This window comes from Panthera pardus, unplaced genomic scaffold, assembly GCF_024362965.1.
Source record: "Panthera pardus isolate Hobbes unplaced genomic scaffold, ASM2436296v1 HiC_scaffold_24, whole genome shotgun sequence".
Taxonomy (NCBI): domain Eukaryota; kingdom Metazoa; phylum Chordata; class Mammalia; order Carnivora; family Felidae; genus Panthera; species Panthera pardus.
Genome location: NW_026526810.1, coordinates 109,589,196 through 109,611,116, shown reverse-complemented (window position 1 = coordinate 109,611,116; position 21,921 = coordinate 109,589,196). Strand labels below are relative to the sequence as shown.

The 21,921-nt window shown below is 44.8% G+C and overlaps 1 protein-coding gene across 15 annotated transcripts in view; it reads right to left on the bottom strand.

Annotated features, from left to right (window-relative positions):
- RGS6 (regulator of G protein signaling 6) overlaps window positions 1–21,921 on the bottom strand; it is a 603,251-nt gene that overhangs the window by 185,298 nt on the left and 396,032 nt on the right. For all 15 annotated transcript variants that reach the window (XM_019451344.2, XM_019451340.2, XM_019451341.2 and 12 more), the window contains one exon: window positions 2,449–2,548. In XM_019451344.2, coding sequence (XP_019306889.1) covers window positions 2,449–2,548 — 100 coding nt within the window. The remainder of the gene's footprint in view (window positions 1–2,448; window positions 2,549–21,921) is intronic.

Below are 21,921 nucleotides of genomic sequence, written 5' to 3'. Positions count from 1 at the left end.
CATTATCGCTTTGACTTCATCCCTATTACCCTTTCATTTTTTCACTCTACTCTGGGTCCCTTTTCTTAGTTCCTCTGTATGCAAGAACACACTTGCCTTAGAGACTTAGCACTTGCTTTCTGGAATGCTCTTTCCCTCAATATCCACATGACTCAATCCTTCATCTCCCCTCCATCTTTACCCAAATGTTACCTTCTCAGGGAATTCTTCTTTGGCCACCTGTTTCAGAGTTGTGACTCCATCATCCACCTTTCATACTTTATTTTTCTCTTTGACCTTTATCATTAGCTAAAATTCTACGGGTTTTTTTTTATTTATTTGTTGTCTCCTCCACTAGAATCTAAAATTCCATGAGAACAGAAATTTTTAGCTGTTTCATTTATTTCTGAATTCCCACTGGCCAGCAATATTTAGAAAATAGCAAATGCCCAAGAAATATGTGTGGAATGAATGACCAAGTATATTGGAGAAAGAACCAGATGGAAATTCAAGAAATAAAAAAAATAAAATAATTGAAAGTAAACACCTAAAATCTAGATTAAAGAGAAAAACATTTTTCAGAGAACACTACGATATCAACAAAAGAAATATACTCCATGATTCATCTTAGGAATCTAACATAAATTTGATACCCAAAGCGGCAAGAAGGGTAAGTGAGAAAAGCAATAAACACATCGTCCCGTGAAAATTGATTAAAAATCCTAAACAACATTTTATCAAACAAAATCCAGAAGTGTATGAAAAAATAATATATCATAGCCAATATTATAATTCCATTTAGAAAAATTTCAAAATTAGAGCATACTAACAATACAATCAAACTTCATTATCCAGATCTATTTGGCACCTGAGTTTAAACAGTGACAGTCTGAATAATGAGTTAGGATACTTATGCGTGCCTCAGTTGAGTATATTTATTTTTTAAGGTAACATACACATATTGACTCTGTGTGTGTGTGTATGCTGTTCTATGAATTTTGACGTATGTATAGATTAATGTCACCACCACCACCACAATCAGGATACAGGATAGTTCCGCTGTAACCTTATAAAATTCCTTTGTGTGATCCCTTTATAATCATACGCTTCCCCAGTTCTTAATCCTTGTCAACCACTGATCTATCTGTTCTCTGTCACTGTAGTTTTGGAATTTTTTAGAATGTCATGTAAATGGAATCCTACAGGATGTAATCTTTTGAGACTGGCTTCTTCCCCTCAGAAAAATAACTTTGAGGTTTATCTAAGTTGGTGCGTGTATCAACAGTTCACTCCTTTCTATTGATGAATGTGGGTGTGCCACAGTTTGTTTCTTTCTTCACCCACCAAAGGACATTTGGGTTGTGTCTGGGCTTTGGAGATCACAAATAAAGTTATTATAAATACTTAATGAGTTTTCGTCTGAGTGCACGTTTTTGTTTCTCTTGTATAAATACCAAGGAGTGGGATTGCTGGGTCATAAGGTAAGCATTTGTTTAGTATTATAAGAAATGTCCAGAGTTTTTACCTTCCCACCAGCAATGTGTGAGCGTTCCAGTTGCTCCATAGCCTCACCAGCCCTTGGTGTTGTCAGGATTTTTTATCTTAATTATTTTATAAGTATGTAGTAGAAACTGAAGCCTTCTGGCTCCCCAAATTTGGAAAGCGAATAACTAGATTTTGATGATGAGAGAACTCTCTAAAGTTTTATCTTAATTTATTTGGTTGTTTGTTTAGATACGATACAAGCCTATGTGGCGAAATTATGAAGAAAGGCAACAAACTGATCAGGATAAGAGTAGATAGAGGTTACCTACTGAGGGAAGGGAGGTAGATGTCATCCATTAGGCCCATAAGGGGCCTAAGATACTGGTGATGTGTTACTTAGGAAGCAGGCTGGTAGACACATGTGGCCTATTTTAGTATTATACTTGAAACTATACCCATGTGTTTGATATACTTCATAATTAATTTTTGAAGAAATGTCCAAGCATACAAAACACACCAAATCCCCAAAGTACTGCAGAAAAAATATTCTAAAACCACTTCTTCCATGAGTTCAAGTACAGTCAGTTGAAAAACTTAAAAAAAAAAGCATTTTGTAGAATTTGAACATAAGACTTTCTTAAAGCTTGTTTAAATCTAAAATCATTTCTTTAATATGCCTGTGCTTGTGTACATCTCGTAGGCTAAACTGCTGATGGGCTATTCAGGTCAGTAATGAGCTTCTTTCCAGAAGCCTCAGCCTATACACGGAAGGGTGGTCATGGCAAAACCATCCTTAATCATTGGCAAAGAGCAGCTTCTTCTGGAAACCATGACCACAACTCGACTTTGTCTAAGAAGCACATTGAATGTATCATCTTTACTATTCACAAATCTTTAGACACACCCCAGGTCACAATCAGCACTATACAACTCTTCAGTGGCCTTTTCCTATTGCCACCAACACCTTGTAAGGAGAAAGTTTACCTGTAACGACACTGGGAATTTTGGAGAGAAAGCTCTTGACTGTTCTGATGGGCACACCCCCTGTCTTGTCATCTTGCATCTTTGTGATGATGTCTTCAATCTGAAAGAGAATAAGGAAGTGTCATTTTCTCCCATAAAGTAATGATAAATGATACCTTTATTAACAGCCATAATGAACATGTATGAACATGAATGCCAACAGTAGACATAAAAAAACAGCCTCCACCTAGGCAGTCAATAAACATAGTAGCAGGATCTGCAATAAACCAAGCACTGGGGATGGGATGAGGCCATGAGGTTATATACGAGAACATAAAACGTGGTCTATAAGAACAGACTCTGAGATCAAGAAGGTAAGGAGGGAGAAATATTAGGATTCCTAATGAGATCCACCATGTAATTCAATATGTCTGCAATGATTCCTCCTCTTTCCCAAGTTGGGTTTATACACAGCCTGGACAATATGAACCATCTGGTCTTTGGGACCAGTGCAGGAGCCAGCCAGAGTCACACAGGAGAAAAGATAAAGACATGGAAAGTTCTGATTCCGAGAAGTCGGAGGACAGGTTTCAGTGGTTGTTTGTGGTGGTGTGAGGGTGGTCACCTTAAGCCAGGACTAAAGTGAGACAAAAGACAGAATCCTTTCCTTTTGGACTAAATAAGTCACATTGTCAAAACAAAGACGACGGTGGGCTGTGGCGTGAAGTCAGTTAGATTTTATTAATAAAACAAGTTGCGATGTACATATATTGAAAACAGAACAGAGAGAGGAGACGGACTATTAAGGATTTAGGTGCCTAAATTGGGAAACCAATTTGTAGCTAAGAATTTACAAGTCAGATGTAATTTCCTGGGCAGAAAGCTTCAGACTAGGATACAGAACAATCTGTGACAAGGACATAGATCTTATTGTTTGAGGAGGTGGGGGTAGGGAGCGACTGGAATAGGGGAGAAGAGGAGGTTTACTTTTATTACACATCTTATTTCCCTAAGCAAAAGAATATCTGTGAAATGGATTCTCGGAGTGCTTCTATCAAAGATGCATAAAATTTTAAGTCTAGAGATTTAAAACTATAGCCCATCTAGTCTAACATACTGGCAATTGCAGTTTGAGGTTGACTTTCTCAAAGTCATATGGCAACTTGTTTGATAGACATAAATAACTTGTTAAAAATAAATAATGAGGTTAGGATACAGAATAACTTGATAATAATATATAATAGCTAAAATATATTAAGAATGTATTATGTGCTAGGTGTTATTCTAAGTATCATACAATATTATCCTATTTAATGTTTATGATTACTTAATAATCTAGATTCCACTGTTATCCTCATTTTTCAGATAAAAAGATCTAGTGAGGTGTATCAACCAGGGTAGACCAGATTAAATTATTGTAACAAATAACCGTCAAATTCCCAATGGCTCAGTACAGCCGTGTTTATTTCTCTCTCATGGCTCAAGTCTATCACAGGTCACCAGGGGGACTCTGCCTACTGTAGTTACTAACTAGGCTGATGGAATAGCTACCATCTTGAATGTTGCTCGTCATTGTGCTAAAGGGACAAGAGAGAATTCTGGAGAATCTGATATTGGTTATTAAATGCTATAGCCAAGAAGTTACATATGACACCTTTGCTCAGAATTCTTTGACCAGATCTAGTTACACAGCACCACCCACCCACAAAGAAGCCAGGGTTCCAGTCTTCTTGGTACCAAGAGGGGAGGGGAACTGACCATCTATGAACAGTGTCAATGACCGCCACAGAAGTTAAGCAACCTTGCCAAGGTCACACAGCTACCCATTTGTGGATCTGAGTTTAAACGTAGCCACAGACCTTAGATCTCAGGCTTCTTACCCCTGGGCTGCTCTGCCACCCAATAAGATTCCCATAAAAGCAGCCGAGCAGGGAGACCATTTTCCTTTGGATATTTCTGGGTTTTCCTGAGAAGTACTGATAATGAGAAAGAATCTTAAGTTCCTGGCCCTTTAGGGAGTGGATGAATATATCATGCTAAAAATAAAGGTAAGTCTCTGAAGACCCATTAAATGACAGGATAAGAAAAATTTTCATCCACATTCCTGGTAATAGTTTCAGCTAGTGCCCTGCCTTGCTGCCCCTGAACTCAACCCAATGATTCAGAGTAGTCTGAATATTCCTTACTGATAGCCAAGGAGACTTATTCCTAGGAAAAATGGTCATGTTTTCAAGGTAATCTATGCTTTTGATCTAGTGTGCTATCTGAAGCCAGAAGTATCAGTTACCCTGATGCTTTTAATAAAATGGACTCAAAATCATCGGGAATTGGAGGCAAGCCAATATTTCAATTCAGTTAGATACCTGACTTGTCATTAGATGACAACAATTTCCAGTCTCTGCTGATGTGGGCTGGATTTAAAGACCGGCTATGCAGAGGAAGCCTCCATGATTCGTTAGTCATTGCAACACACCACTGAATCTTAAAAGGATGTATTTATTAAAGAAGACTTCTCTTTTCATGTGGGCTCACTATGTGCCAAGAGGTATATTATTTATCAGAGGTTACAGCTAGGTCAAAAGGATAACCCCCTTAAGTGACCAGAAAGGGAATTACATTGCAGCATAGTTTACAACACAAGATGGGTGAAAGAATGTTCATTGGTCCCCCGTTCTTGAATCCTCCATAGTATGAATATATACCCAAGTCCTTGCCCTGGCCTCATCATGATGAGCAGGGAGTCTGCCCCTTGACTTTTAGGCTTGGGCCATGTGACTCGCCTGGCAAATGGGAGGATATTGAACATGATGTGAGCAGAGGCTTTCAATGCACCTGCTTGGTCATGCTAAGCCTCTTCTCTTGCCCTCCTATATCAGATAGCTGTTGTTCCAAGAAGAGTGAGACACATCTGGAGCAGAAGGGACCCAACACATAGCTAGACAGGTCAAACCTCAGTTGACCTGCACACCCATGAGCTTATTGTTGTATGTCCCTGAGTTTGGGTGGTTTGCTATGCAGAAGAATCGTGGCTCTAGCTTACTGATACAACAGGGCTCTAAAACAAATGCACCTATCAAAAATTGCTGAAGCCACACAAATGCTTAATGATAAGAATCAATGAGTCCTGGAGGTCGGGTATCCTAAAATCCAATGCTTTTTTTTTTTTTTTTTTTAACGTTTATTTATTTTTGAGACAGAGAGACACAGCATGAACGGGGGAGGGGCAGAGAGAGAGGGAGACACCGAATGGGAAGCAGGCTCCAGGCTCCGAGCCATCAGCCCAGAGCCCGACGCAGGTCTCGAACTCATGGACCACGAAATCATGACCTGAGCCGAAGTCGGACGCTTAACCGACTGAGCCACCCAGGCGCCCCTAAAATCCAATGCTTTTTAAGAATCTAGAAATTCCAATTACACCACCTACCATTTTCTTGAAAATTCTTAGGGCCTTACACTCCTCTGCAGCCCATTCTGTTGTTGTGTCAGGAAAATTTGTGATAGCTGAGGTTGATTCCAGAGCACGGTCCATTGCAACATCAGCTAATAATACTGCTTTTGAATATATATATATATATATATATATATATTTTTTTTTTTTTTTTTTTTTGGGTCATGGTTTCTGGTAAAATGCTAAGAGTACAGACCTACCAAAAAATCAAAAGTGGGCTCCAGGAGCTTATATAAATTATAATGGCACACATTTTCAGAACACCTGAAGAACACCTACATATGATCAACACTGTCCTCGGTATTATTTTGAATAGATTGACTAATGTATTTCTCGGTCCTGAAAGTTACTCAGTAAATATGTTGAAATTGAGGCTTAGAGAGGTTAAGTGATTTTCCCAAGGACAGCTAGTAAGTGGCAAAGCCCAAATCTTTGTCCAAGTCTTCCTGACCCTAATGCCCAAGCTCGATCAAATCCAAGATTCATCTTATTTTCAGTGTCTGCTGACAGGGCTCCTGAGTTACAAGGCACTTAATACTGTTTGCATTGAAGGGGAAGTTCAGCCCAGCCCTAAGGGGGTGGAGAAGGAAACAGAGAAATAGATCCAGATAATCAGATTATCAACCATCTCAGGATTTATTTCTGTCCAATGACTGCTGATGCTTTGCTGCTCGGTGTTTTCTCTCTTTGTCCCGGAGTCTTGGCACGATTTATCCTCTACTGGTAGATCACAGCTCCTGGGCTGGGAATAGGGAGATGGGAAGGTATATACTTATATTTCCTTGACTATTCAGTCCCATCTAACTTTTGACACTTTTTGTTCCTGGAAAAGGACAACATCAATTCGCTCCTGGAGAAGGGCAACATCAATTCGCTGACATCCTTTAACATGAAGCTCTGTGTCATTAGGAAGAATGTTCCCCTGTGGCAATCAATAAGAGGTTGGCTCTTATTTGACAGCAAGTGATGCAAAAAACCTACTTGGCAAGCTCAGCCGGTTCTGCATGGATGAGTCACAATGACCAGGACGCCCTTCTGCAAAGGCGCTCAAAACTCAGCACTGGCATGTAGGTAGAACATTCTTCCAAAGAGCAGAGAAAATGGAAACCATTACACCACAGGGTGGGTTTCCTCTGAACTGAGGAATGTTATGGGACAGGAAAGTTATAATTCACGGAAATAGCTGTGGGGTGTAAGAGAAGAGTGAGGAGAAGCAAAATCATCTCTTCACAAACGGAGGCCCCAGAAGGACAGTGGGAAGAACACTGGTCTGAGGCCCGTGACAAGTGCTAGCCTTAACCTCACTGATTTGCTGTGTTGGCCCTGGACAAGTGATTTAACCTCTCTGGACTTTACTGCCCTCATCTACAGTGATAGGCCTGGTTGCTAAACTGAGACTTCTAGTCCCAGAACACAAGAGACTTCTCTGACTTGACCAATGCAAAGCAGTGTCTGCAAGAAAAGGACAGGACAGGCAGTCAGGCCTCTGGCTTCCCATTCTCCACGCGGCCCATCTGCCAGGCCGCCCCATGCAGAATGCTTCTCTGTGCTGAGGTGCAAAGTAGGGTGCTGAGCGAGACTGGGGAGTTTTGATGTTTTCAGAAATCATTTTGGACAAACGGCATCAGAAGCCAGATACAGTCATGATCCAAAGAGGCCCCGGTGCTGCTCCTTATTGATCAGTTCCATGCCTGCCCATCTCTGCTTATATAGATGGCGCTCCTGACAGAAATGACCAGAGGACAGTATTACTTTTGTTTGTGTAAATTAATGATCTAGTGAACGAATTTATTTAGCTCCTCCAATTTTTCCTCGGTGGAAAATTAAAAATCTTCGAGAATAGGCAAACTATGTTGCCATTTAAAAAACAAAAACAAAAAACAAACAAAAAAAATCAACAACAACTTTAACACAGAAAGTATGCCTCAGGCATGAGGTCTTTTCTACTGAAGCATTTCATCTTGACTTTGCCATCAATTGCCTGTTTCTAGCTACTAAAGCCTGTTACTTCGGCTCCCGCATTTCATTAAAGACACCTTCTGTTCTGGTGTCCGGGAATGAGTGAAAATGACTCTTTGGACACATCTTATCAGCCCAGAGGCAGGAATCAGAGCTGGCAAATGATAATCATATTTCTTCATCCAAAATGTGTATGCTTCACTGAGCATGCTCTGTCCCATATGTGTTCCATAAGATCAGGCTAGGTCTCATTTTTATTTTTAAAAACATAGCACACTGCTATTCTCTACTTAAATGTACTCAGCTTCCCTTACTGGTTTAGTGGACATTTATTGAGCACGTACAAAGTGCCAGGTAGTTTTAGTTTCTACGGTTACAAAAGTGGGTAAAAGACAGTCTGTTCCCTTCCATAAGGGACTAATACATTTCAGAAAGACTCAGGCCTCGAGACTCAAAGTTAAGGTTGTGACAACAGAACCAAGTGTGGGCTCCCAACAAGGTTCACACGGAAACACTAAGGAATAGTATTTTCAGAGGTCTTCAAAAGGGGACCTCCCCTCCCTTTTTTGCTATCCTGTTCAAAGGACTATGATTTCAGTGGCAGGAGGGGAGGCTGGAGATTCCTTGTGTTAGCTACAACAATGATTGAAATACCTGTTAGTCTGTTTTCAGTTCAGCTGACTTTTGAATCACTGTATCAGTCTAAAATGCTTTTGATAAAAAGCAACAACAAAAAACAAAAAACAAAAAAAATCCAACCTCTAAACACGGGGGATTATTTTTCCTACATAACAAGCAATGCGTACGTGGGTGTCTGATAGCATTATTGCAGGCATGCAGTTCTATGTGAATGTCCATCTTGGCCTTTCCCTTGTGGTTGCCAGAGAGCTGCCCCTGCTCAAGGCATCACTTCCACATTGCAGAATAAGAAGAAAGGCGGGAAGAAGGGTGGGGGTGTTGGTATGGCTGTACTTGTTCCTTTTATCCAATAAGCATATACCTTCCCAGAAGATGCCAACAGATCTCTGCTCTAGTCTCACTGGCCAGAGCAGGGTCTCATGGCTACATGTGGTTGCAAAGGGCGCTGGGCAGAGGGTAGTTTAGCCTCTATATCCCACGGAGGCGTGGCAGGAGGGGAATGAAAATGTGGCTGACTTTGTCTGGCAGAAAGTTCCTGTATTAAAGAACATTCATTAAGGATGGTTGGGCAGGCCTGGATTTCTACCTGATCTGTTCTCTAGGCCGCAGCCTGTGATACTCGTGAAGGAAAACTTCATCATTTAACTCCCCTACTTAGAATCTGTCTATGGTTTCTAGTGATTACTCTGTTATAGGCTCTTATAGGATCCTCTGTCTTTTGTCTATATTGGTTATCACTTTAACTTGTACTTGCATTTTCTGTTACACTTTCTCATCATTTAACCCTAATAGTAGGTGCTTAGTAAATATATATTGAAAGAATAATTGAATGAATGAATGAATGAATGAATGACATGAGTGGTATATTCTTTTTTTAGTTGAAGAATAATGGACGTACAATGTTCTACAGTTTTAGGTGTGCAACACAGTAATTCAATATGTATATACATTACAAAATGGTCACCACAGTAGGGTCTAGGTACTATTTGTCACCACACAAAGTTGTTACAATATTATTGACTATATTCCCTATGCTGTACATTACATCCCCTCGTCTTATTTATTTTACAACTAGAAGATTGTACCTCTTAATCCCCTTTGCCTATTTCCCACCACCACCCCCCCCCCCCGCACCTCTCTCCCCTCGGGCAGCCACCAGTTTGTTCTCTATATCTCTAAGTTTGTTTCCATTTGTCTTGCTGGTTCTTTTGCTCTGTTTTACACATATCAGTGAAGTCATATGGTATTTGTCTTTCTCTGTCTTATTTCATTTGGCACAATACCCTCAAGGTCTACCCATGTTGTTGTAGATGGCAAGATTTCATTCTGTTTTTATGGCTGAGTAATATTCCATCATATATATAAATATATATATATATATATATATATATATATATATATATACACATATATATATAAAACATTCTTCTTGGGGTGCTTGGGTGACTCAGTTGGTTAAGTGTCTGACTCTTGATTCTGGCTCAGGTCTCGATCTCACGTTTTGTGAGATTCAGCCCTGCGCTGGGCTCTATGCTGACAGTGCGAAGGCTGCTTCAGATTCTCTCTCTCCCTCTCTCTCTCCCTGCCCCTCCCTTGTTCTCTCTCTCTCTCTCTCTCTCACACACACACACACACACACACACACATACACACACTAAATAAATAAATAAATAAATCTTTATCCATTCACTTATCTTTTTTTAGAATTAAAAAATTTTTTTTTAATATTTATTTTTTACTTATATTTGAGAGAGAGAGAGAGAGAGAGAGAGAGATGGAGTGTGAGCAGGGGAGGGGCAGAGAGAGAGACAGAATCCGAAGCAGGCTCCGGGTTCCGAGCTGCAAGTTGTTAGCACAGAGCCCGAGGCGGGGCTCGAATCCATGAGCACTGAGATCATGACCTGAGCTGAAGTCGAATGCTCAACTGACTGAGCCGCCCAGGAGCCACTATCCGTTCACTTACTGATGGACATTGAAATTGCTTCCGTATCATGAGTGCTATATTCTTAAAGAACTTTATTTTGGATTCCAGCATCAATGTGATGCTTGATATATTAGCATATATATTAATAATATATTATTAATACATATTAATTATAATTATATTATAATTAAATTATATAATTATTATTAATATGTATTAACATATCATTAATATATTTGTATATTACATATGACATATTAATACATATTATGCATATTATATAATATACCTATATATGATATATGATATATATATGATCAAATATAATATATATTCATATATATTCATTATGTATGTATATGAATATATATAAATACATATATATTAGGGTTTAGGGGTGGTATATGTTTGCTTTAAAGTAAACTTGGTATTTACATTTTTAAAGATCATTCTGCTTTGGAAATGGATTAAATGAACAGAAATCTCAAGATTCCGTGAACCTTAGCAGCAGTGTTCAAGGAATTGCTTCATAGGCACCCAAGGATCAGTTGAGCTTGGAGAAGTTCCCCAATGTACTGTGCCCGACATTACCCAGGGGCAATGCCAGGGTAGAAGGATAGGCAGTGTTACTTGTTTAGCCTCCTGGAGGCTTATTTTTATGGCTTTAAGCATTACTATATGCAGCGCTTCATAAATTACTTTTATGGAAAGCATTTTCCCCCATTTAATTGAAGAGACAAACGGAAAAGGATGACATTCTAGGTCAGTGAACAAATGGGTTGATGACATTTTAGGGGAAATGACTTTCCCCTGAGCTTGGCTGGAAGAGCAAAGCTTTAGAAGGCATAGTGTCTCTTGTAAAAGAATCTATTGTTTGCTTGGAAATATGAGTGGAGCAGGTCCTCCGGGTGAGCCATGGAATAAGGAATCTCCAACTGCAGAACACCAGCTACAGTGCAAATGAGGAAAATGGACCCTGATCAATGAAACATTCTAGCAATGTGAGAGGACCTAAAATCTCTATTACAATCTTCTCAAATTGCCCTAATTTGTGTGCCATCTGCTTCTTATTTTCCTCCCTTTATAGAGAAACACACTGATACTTAGGGACAGCAAATTGTCCAAGGCCAAATGGGGCTGTTGAACAATGAGATTACTGGTACTGAACTCAGGCAGTCTTGCTTCCGAGCTGGCTCTCCGAATCACCACGCCAGCAGTCAGGGCAGCTCCCAAGCAGACCCCGGTTCACCTACGGCTTTAGCAGAGCAGAAGGTGCAGAGGATGGGACCACATCCTATACATAAAAGTTTAGTACATAGTGTGGAAGGCAGAAAAAACCCGATCCCCTCAAAAGGTGTCTACATCCTGATTGGTGGAACCTGTGAATACGTTACCTTACATGGCAAAAAGAGACCCTGGAGATGTGATTAAAGTTAAGGACATTGAGATGCAGTGGTTATCCTGGGTTATGCAGGTGGGCTCAGTCTAATCACATGAGTTCTTGAAAGATGAGGACCCTTCCCAGCTATCGTCACTTAGAGAGAGCGTAACCATAGAATAAAAGGTCAGAGAGATGAGACTCTGTTGGCTTTAAAGATGAAAGGAGGGACTACAAGCCAAGGAAAGTGAACTTCAGATGTTGGAAAAAGCAAGGAAACAGATTGTCTGCTAGAGCCTTCAAAAGGTATACAGTCCAGCCAAAGCCTTGATTTTAGCCCAGAGACACCCATTCTAGACTTCTGATGACCAGAACTGTATGATCATAAATTTATCTGTGTTAAGCCATTGAGGTAATCTGTTACAGCAACAAGAGAAAACTAATACACACAGTGACCCCCTTGCTCATGAATCAGTGTTTGGAAAATCAGTATTCTGCATTGTTTCCAAAACATATCAGTATTTTCTCCTCCTGGGGAGGCAGTAGATGGGATTTCCCCACATTCCACTGCTCTTTGTCCCTTTTTTGACAGTCAGACCAGTGGTCAAGCGGCAATTGTGATGGTCTGCTTGGGGGAAGATGTCAGGGTTGAGGATGGCGAAAACATCTGTCCATAACCTGAAGTAATTTCTTCCGTGACATTTTAAACGCTTCAGTTTCTGGTCTACCAGGGACCAATTAGATGGGTGGCTCAGAGGTTACTTCCAAGGGCTTCTTAAATGGGTCACAGTAGCCCATTAATTAATGCCAACACCACGTTCTACACATGGAAAAATAAATACGATTTTTATGTCCCATCTCAGATTTGATCTTATCACGTTCTTCAGCCTGGCCCACCAAAGGGAACTAGCCCACAAGGAACACCACGTGGCCACACAGCCCAAATAATTAGGTAAGCAGGATAAAACACTCCAAATTCGAACATGCACCTTTTCATATTATGTTTCTATAGAAAGATTCTAGTTTTAACATGTGTATCACCTTCCTCTTGGATGGAGAAAAAGCCTCACAATATCTTTGTTTCCAAAGAGAAACTGGTCCATCCAGTGTCCTGGAACATCACTACAAATTTTTTTCCTCCTGGAGAGGAGCAAGGAACATAAGACCTGTCCTCCCCTCTGACCCCACGGACATCCCGGACTCTGCAATCACTCATTCTTTCTGGCTCACTTCCTTCCTGACTCTACCTCAACACCTTCCCCTACTCCAAACTGAACAACTGAACTGGCAACTGGAGTGAATTTAAGGGCTTGGAATGATTTATGTAAATTTTCTCCTCCTCAAAAGCCTGCTGTGGCTCCCTACTGCTACAAAATAAATGCCAGGTTTCCTACTATGGAATTCAAGGCCCTCTATGATTTGGTGTCAAACTACCTTGCCAGCATCAGCTCCCAGAATGCTTTGTGTGTCAGGACATGCCCATCTTCCTTCGAACAACAACCTCTTGTGCCCCATCCTGGCTCATGACCTGCTTCACCTAGCCACTGCAGACCCATCTGGATCCTAGTCAGGTGTTCAGGCCCCGCCCAAAAGCCCCTCCTCCAGGGAATGGCCCTCGATGTTTCCAGTACGTGCGCACATATATATTATAAGTTGCCTATAATTTTTACTTCCTTCTTCCATTCCAAGGGTGTGAAGCAAGAGCCAGGACGTGTCTGCTTTGCTCAGGACCACCTGCAGCCTGTGCTCAGAAGATCCCGAGGTGGCAACTTCTTGGTTGTAAACGCATCCTTGTAGTTGGCAATGTCACCGCCCTTGGCTCTCCAGGGCCCATCCTGCCCAGCTCTCCTCGGCTCAGTGATGGTGATTCTGTGTAGTGTGGTTTCATCTGCACCTTCCAGCCTGCCCCGAGAGGTGCACCCCTCGCTGTTTTCTTGGATCACAGCCTCACCGCACTTGACTGTGCCATTTTCTCTTCCTGCGCCGTTCCCTTTGGTTGGTTATGCCATTCTTCATGTCTGATGCCCCTACCTGTTCCCGTGAGCACAAGAGTCACCCCTGACGGAGGAGACTGAGACAAATCATGGTGTGGGGGGAGGGGGGCCCAAAGAGGCAAAATCAGGTTAAACAGTCCTAAAGGGGAAATAGGAGGTGAATCATCACTTAACTGCAAGTATATTCGAATGTTCACTAGGTGCTAGGTGCTGGGAAACCAGACAGGCAGGTCTTCCCTTTGTGCTCACCTTTTAGGGGGAGGCCCTTGGAGGATGTTCAATGAGCCTAAGGAAGAGGGGCACAGTCCCCAAGGGGGCCTTCCAGGAGACGGTACAGTAACACCACTGACTTCGGGTGATTCCTGCCTCTAATCCCGAGGAAGCTCCTGAGCCTGTAGCATTCTGGGGTCCTACTGGACCCCGGGGGGCAGGGCCCTGGACAACCCTGACTTGTGCTGCCAGAGGGACAGCAGCAAGGATTCTATTTTGGGTTTCACGTCTCATGTGTCTCCTGCTCGTAACCAATGCTGCTTCTGAACATGCCAGCCCTGCGTCTGATGTTTTCTGGAACACATTATCTAAGGGATGCTGGAGTCCCCTTCCAGGGCTGTAACTGATTGCCCAGAGGTTGTGGTCCCACCTGCAGAGTTTGGCTCTTTCCCCTCACTACCCTCCTGTGCCATAAAACACCCTGAGCCCCTTTCCACTTCTTACGTGAAGGAAGAACGCGCCCTCCCCCACCCCCCGACCTGGTCTTTCTGAACTGGCTAGTCTCTCACTTTCATTCCGGCCACCAAGGGATTAAACAGAATAGACCAAGGAACCATGGGTCATTTTCTCATCTTCTTAGGCTTGATAATATTTCCCCAAATTTCTTTAAATCCATGAATTACTTTATTTTAAAGACCAGCAATTTATTTCTAAAATTTAAATGAGTATGGAGGCAAAGCTCTTAGAGCACAGTGCCCGGCACAGAGATAGTTGTTCCTGATAAATGTTCATCTCTCCTCCTTCAGAATAGATCGTAATTTCTTCTTACATCTGACGCAAGGGAGTAACCACAGAAGATTCTACTACTCCCTTCAGAAGGCCAGGGATGAGCCCTTCTTTTGTGTCATTGCCTCAGAGGACAGCACCTGCTACCAGAGAGCCACGATTTCCAAAAGGTGTCCCTAAAGTCACTTCCCACTGGATGGGGCCCACTTTGCATAGGTTTCCAACTACAGAGAAAATGATTATTTCATTGCCCAACTCCGCATTACCCCACAGCTTTTCAGAGCAGCGTGGTTTTTTTTTTTTTTTTTTTTTTTTTGGCCTTAAATCCCAAGCCCCACCATGAGGCAGGATAAAGAAGCAGAACTGTCCAGTCCAGAGACAGCGCCTTGCCAAGGGGAGGCCTAGGACCTGCCTAAAGGAAAGACAAGCTTTGCAAGCCCAGGAAAAGGTGTCCCCTTTAATTTCCAAGTCCTTTGCCTACGGCTCCTGAGATCACAGATTAAAAGAACAACTTATTTTTCATCCCCAAGATAATGAGATGGAAGACAGTATCTATTTCTCTGATTTAATTCTGATTTTACTCTAAGGAGCCTGAGCAACTCTGGGAAGCATTCGATGGATTGCCAGCTGCACACTGCAAGCGGGGATAAATACCAAGATCTGAAAATACACCCGGCAACGCACCCGTTCTCCCTTGGGAGAATGGCAGGGTCATTTGCCATGACTTCTGTTAATCACCCAGATTAAGTGGCTGGCGTCCTCACTTTGTTTTTAGTCTCCCAGTAGCTCTCCTGCCTCAGGAGGACAAGCGGCAGGTGGGGCCCGGGAGCCACAGGGGTGAGGGTGTGGGGGGTGGGGTGCCCAGCCCCACCTACGGGGTGGGGGGGGGGGGGACAGGTGGGTGGAGCGAACGTGGCCAGGCTGGGCTCCAGTCAGGAGGCCAGGTCTCCTAAGGTTTCGTGTTATGTGAATGTTGCTGCCTGCCCCACAGGGTCCTCGGGAGGCACGGCGGAGAAAAAGATCTTAACGCCGAACAGCCGGTACCCATTCTCCATCGAAAAGAAACTTCTTCCCCTATTTGTGGGTTGCGGAGCTGCGCGGAGCCAGGAGGTGGAGAGGAGGGACACGTATCAAGAAACGACTGGGTCTGAAACACCGACTGCCCACAACAATATGGGAGGGAGTGGGTTTTGTCCCCCACTTGAGGAGCAGGGCTTTCGCAGGGCCTAAACCACCTGGAGGGGTGTCGACCCCACCTGGTGGGGGAGGGGCCGGTTTCAGAGCCCACTCACAGCAGAAAGACCTGAGTCTCAGATGTGACTTCCATGGGTGGCTTTACTGCTTGACAGGAGCTCCCTGTCGCGCTGGTGATATTCTTAGCACGCCTCATTGCGACTCCCCTTGTGATGGCTGAACTGTGTCTGCCCCCAATTCTTAGAGTCCCCCAGTGCCTCAGCACGGGGCCTCGTTTGGAGATAGGGTCTTTCTAGAGCGAATCATGTTAAAATGAGGTCCTTAAGCTGGGTCCTAATCCAACCCGCTTTATAGAAAGGGGATATTTGGCCCCAGAGATGTGTAAAGAGGGAAGATGGGAAGACACAGGGAGAGGACAGCATCCACAAGCAAAGGAGAGAAGCCTGGGACAGATCCATCCATCACAGCCCTTGGCTGTCACCAACTTGACCCCGAATTGGAGACTCCAGAAATTTGAGTCAAAATATTTATGTTGTTTAGGCCACCCAGCCTGCAATACTTTCTTACAGCAGCCCTAGCGAACTGGTACATTCCTCCTGACTCTGCAGACCACAGACTTTAATTTTTTCCAGTTATTTCTGTTCAGCATGTGATGAAAATAATTTCCTCTCCCTTCCCTTCCCCTCCCAGGCTCCCGTTCCCCAAACACACACACACGCTCACACACACACACACACACACACACACACACACTCTCCCAGGAGATGATGACTAATTATTTTCAGATTAGACAGTGTTCCACGTGCCAAATGAACTAATTTGACATCTTGTGTATTGTCTGGTTCCCTGGAAGCCACACAGCATACTACCTCGAAGCTCTCGCTTTCTGAAAGCCAAGACTATGTCTAAGATTAGGGCTGAGAATGAATGCCAGATTCACAGACCAGATTCACAACTATGAGGGTCAGGAAGACACTGTTTTCCAGAATCAGGAGTGAGGGGTGTCATGATTAGAGTTGGTCTTTTGTTTGTTCTAAAACTATGTGTGATAAGGAATATATATAAACTCCCACACTTAGGGCACAGACACATGGATAAAACACCACACAAATGGTTTGAGACATTAATGACTTAGCAGCCCAAATGTAAGATATTTTGCTGTTGAGTCAACTGAAAACTTACAATATAATGTGGCAGCAAGCAAACCGCAAAAGATCAATTTGATCTTAGGATGCATTAATAGAAACATAGTGCCCTTAATGAGGGAGGTGATAGGGCCCTCATGTCTGTACTGATGAGGCTGCACTTAAAATGCCAAGTTCCCTTCTGGCACCAGACTTAAGAGGACACCCATGAACTGCAGCCAACATAAAAGCAAGTGACCTAGATCTTAATGACAGCATTAAATGGCAAGGGTAGAAGTTGGCGGGGCAGTGATTAGTCCCTCATCCCAAGTGTCTACCAACTTAAATAAAATCATAGTCCAAGTAACAAGTGTGCTTGCTCTGCAAATGCAGCCCCCCAGCGAGGACTGCAGCCCTTGGCCCTTTCTGTGTAGAGATTCTGGACCTGCCACTGTCCAGCTCCTGAAGTACTTCTTGAGCCAAGGCATGGCCCCTAGGAGTCACTTTTGCACCTTAAAATGCAACGAAGTCAGCTTGGAAGAGAAACTTGTTAGCCCATTAGCCTAGTCCTCCCTGGGGTGAGTGGGTCCATTCAAGGTGTGAATTCTCTCCAGGGAACTCAGGGAAGAAGACCCCCTAAAAGATAGGAGACAGTGGGAAGTGGAGGGAGAGGTGGGGGTGGAGGGGGCAGTCTGAGACTTGAATTCTAAGGGGGGAGGGCCCAGGTGGGGGCTTCAGGCAGAAGGGGTGTGGGTGGAGTTGGGATAGAAGGGCCTCTCTAGAGCCCTGGGGGCGGGGTGGGGGGTGGGGGCGGAACAAAGTGTCCTGGAGGGAGGGGAGATGTTGAATGGGGTGAAGGTCTCCTGTCCATATGCCCCCAGAGTGGCTTTTCTGCCTGTGGTCCTTCCTCTTGCTTTGTCACAAGGGAATCACTTCCCCTCTGCAGGTCTCAGTCTCCTCATGAGTGAATTGGACCGGCTCCATCATGGAACACATTTTTGCAGAATATGCTTAAGACACAATTTCCCTCATTTCTCTGAAATCCCAGTGCCTCAGTGGGTGCTATTCGGGTTTTTGGGTGCTTCCAGGTCCATCCAGACCAGCCTGCCTCATCCCTCCTGCCGTCAAGGTAATGATGGCTCTGGTGGGAGGGGTGGAGAAGTGAGAAGGAAGAAGTGCTCCCTGACTTGCCTACCCTGTGAGCCACCTGCCCTGCCTCTTCCCCAGGTCAGTGTAGGGTTCAAATGAGACATATATAGAAGCCCCTTCAAGAGCTGGGAGGGGCCACACTTGGCCTGCTGCCCCTGGGGTGTGGGGGGGCTCCGCACGAGCCTCAGGGGGGTGGGTTCTGGCCTAGTTGGGGGCTTTCCAGGACTGAGCCTTATGGAGAAGGACACATCATCCAAAATATAAGTGGGTTCCCTCAAAATGTCCCTTTTGTCCCCAAGGGGCCTCCTTTGGGACCGATTACTTGCTGGCTCAGACATTCTCCCTGGCTGTTCTGGAGCCTGGGGAATTGGGAGGCAGAGGGTTTAGGAGCGGGATTGGTGAGGTGGAGGGAAGCCACACAACCTGCGTTTGCAATGATGTGTGTGCCGTGGAGAGAGGAAACTTCCATTTGATAATAACTTCTGACAGATAAAAAGCCTTTGCCAACAAGTAGGTCATTTTGGGATGCAGAGATTTGATGGGAATAGAAATTTGATGTGTGTGCGCGCGCCCTTGACTGTGTGTGAACTTGTTACCTTGCAGTGCTGGTGGGCATTTAGATTTCAGTGGCTTGGCTGTGAGGGAACAAGAGTCCTTGGGGAATGTGATGGCTAGGGGCATACCTCCTTGAGGTCACTGGGCCCATCGGGAAGGGCCCTTTCCCGGCATCTGCGCTCCACGGGGGAGCAGTTGGGTTTGAGCCCTGAACACCAGCAGAAGGAACACTGCACAAATCTAGCACCGCAGTGAGTGGCTGGGAGAAACAGGATTTTGACAGTGGAGATTGTTGATGGGGTGCAACACAGCAGTGGGGACTATGTCCAGGGGACAGAAAGAAACCAAGGGGCTGCCTGGAATTCTGAGCATTTGCAGAAGCAGGCGTGACCGTGATCCCCATCCGAGTGGGAGACAAGAGCATTCTCCGGATGACATACCAGTTAGGTCCCCTCCCCTCCCTTATCTCTCCCCAAGCTGGCTGTCCTGCCCTGTGGCTCAGGCAGGAGCTGACTGCATTCTCAAGTGCGTGTTCAGAGTTGAAAAAGCTCAGACAAAGCATCCACAGAGACCTTTACTTGACTCGGTTTCATAATATTAAGTTTTTTCCTAAATCACCATTTGCTGCAACCAGATTACTGTGCATCCTCGGAGGATGTCCCATTCCCAAGGGGGACGGAGGGGGTGGGGGTGGGGCTGGAGCCTGAGACCCACAGTGGGGTGGTGCCCCACCGTGGACCAAGAGGCGCACAGAACTCAGCCTTGCCTCTAACGAGCTGCATTACCACGGGCGAGTCCCTAACACCTCTGTGCCCCAGTTTCCCGTTGCAAATGAAAGGGTTTCAATGGTTTCTAAAATCTGCTCCAGTTCCTACAATCTCTACGATTCTGTCCTCCAAATATACAGCTTGTCGTGGCTCCTCAGGACATTCAGGAGATGCCATGTTCCCTGGAGAAGGTCCCCCTCCTCTGGACCCCCATGCCCCTGTCTCCTGTCATGGCCTCTCCTGTTCCTTCACAGGAGAGGCTGGTTTCCGGCACTAGGCAGGGAAGCGTGCCAGCGTTCTGGGGTTCCAAATCGGGACGTCCGGTGTTGCTGTCTCCCCACATTCTCCTGGGGGTGGATCGGTAATGAAGGTGATATTTTGACGTTCCTGTGCCTCATTCTCCCCTCTCTCTCATTGCGTCCAAACTCAGATGGGAACCGGGCGTGTTATTACATGGACTCTCTAACCCCCAGCAGCAACCCTGAGGTTCCCAGCGTGAGGGCGAACCCGCCACGTGGGAGGAGACGGTGCCAACTCTCTCTTTGTTGGCGAAGCTTTAAGGGCTCTGCAAAACCCCACTGTAGTTTGCGAGCCATCTGGAGCCTGCAGGAGCTAAGTTCAAGTTGTTCTCAAGGAGACCTGCTGCTGGCAACGACCCACAGTGTCTGGCAGACGGTTTCCTCAGCCAAGTAGAAGCTCGGGGCCTGCAAACAGCACCTCCAAAGTAACTCGGGCTGAACCGTGTCTAGCCGGACACGGAGCCAAGAGTCCTTTTCGTTAAATAATTCACAAGCCACCCCTGGGTATGTGAACACAGCTCTGGCTAATGTGGGCCGACAGGTGATTTCATGCATCATTTAACTCTTTGCATTGCAGAGGAATGCAGCAGAGATGAGATAATCGGAATAATTTCACATTTGTAAACAGCTTTTTTTTTTTTTCTCGAAGGAACAAAATATTGCAAACACGAAGTGTAAAAGAAGCCTTCATCTGGATAGGCCACGGAGAAAAACAAAATTGGGCATTTGTTAGAATAATTAATGGGACAAACCCCTTCCTCTATGGGGAGCGAGTGGTCTTCTAGAGAGGTTCTCAAGGGTGGTGGGAGGTGCTGCTTGCACTTGGCTCTAAAGAAAGTGCAGTGAAAGTCAAGTTGAGAGGAGGGGAGAGAGGGAGAGGAAGAGGGAGAGGGAGAGAGACAATGAGAACAAAAGAAAAGGGCAGTACACCCTTGACCTTGGCGCTTTGGTCTGAAAGGAACATTGAAGCCCCAAGGCCAGGCAGTCCTTCCCTGACACCAAGAGGAAATGGTACTCTTGAGACCGCCCTCCCTGGACAATCATCTCCAACAGCATTTCATTCTGTGCAACCCTCTACAATAACAGCTTCGCTGGGCAGTCCCATCTTGCAAAGCATTGGAGGTGAACGCACCCTGCGAGAACACGCAGCCTCGTATTTATTCCCAGATGGTGAATGAAATCTGAGCGCCCGGTCATGTCTCTGACAAACTGCTACTCTTGGTACAGAAGGTTTTCAAACTCTGTGGGCAAACAGCTCCATCTTTTTATTTTATTTTTTTTTAAGTTTGTTTGATTTATTTTGAGAGAAGGGTGGGTGGGGGGCGGGAAGGGGAGAGAGAGAGAGGGAGAGAGAGAGAGAGAGAGAGAATCCCAAGCAGGTTTTGCACTGCCAGCACAGAGCCCGAGGTGGGGCTCGACCCCCCACTGCAAACGGTGAGATTGTGACCTGAGCCAGATCCAGAGTCTGACGCTTAGCCGACTGAGCCACGCAGGCGCCCCAAACAGCTCCATCTTCTAGAACAACAAGGTGATGCTAGGTGTGGGGGTGCTTCAGCACAGCGAGCCAGGGCAGGTGCAATGGGAAAAGTCTCCTGAGCCTTCTGTGACTAGCACAATCCTGGGCCGCTGGGTTGCCTTGATCACGCCCCTCTGCAGACTGACCCTCCGGATGGGCTCCGTTGCAAAGCCCTTGTTTGCCCGGCCCGGGAGCCCCGTCTGATCATCTGTGATAAACAGATGAACTGGGTGGGGTAGCTTTGCTCCCAAGGCACCCCCTGCAGACCCCTAGGCTTGGGAAAGAGGGCTCACCGACAGAAACTCACATCTTGTCTGGGAACATGGGCCACGCCAAAAGCTCTTAAAATGTCATCTGCGTCTGGCCAGGGGTCTCTAGGCCCCGTGGAAGGCTGCCGTAAGAGGGTTTGGAACTCTTTCTGACGAGCGTAGCGATTTGAAGCCCCGTGGGTCTGAAATGAAGTATCCGTTCTTTAGCACGGAGTTTAAAATCCTGCTTAGCTGAGGTATAGGAAAAGTGAATGTTCTTGTCGATGAGTCAAACTCAGAGAGA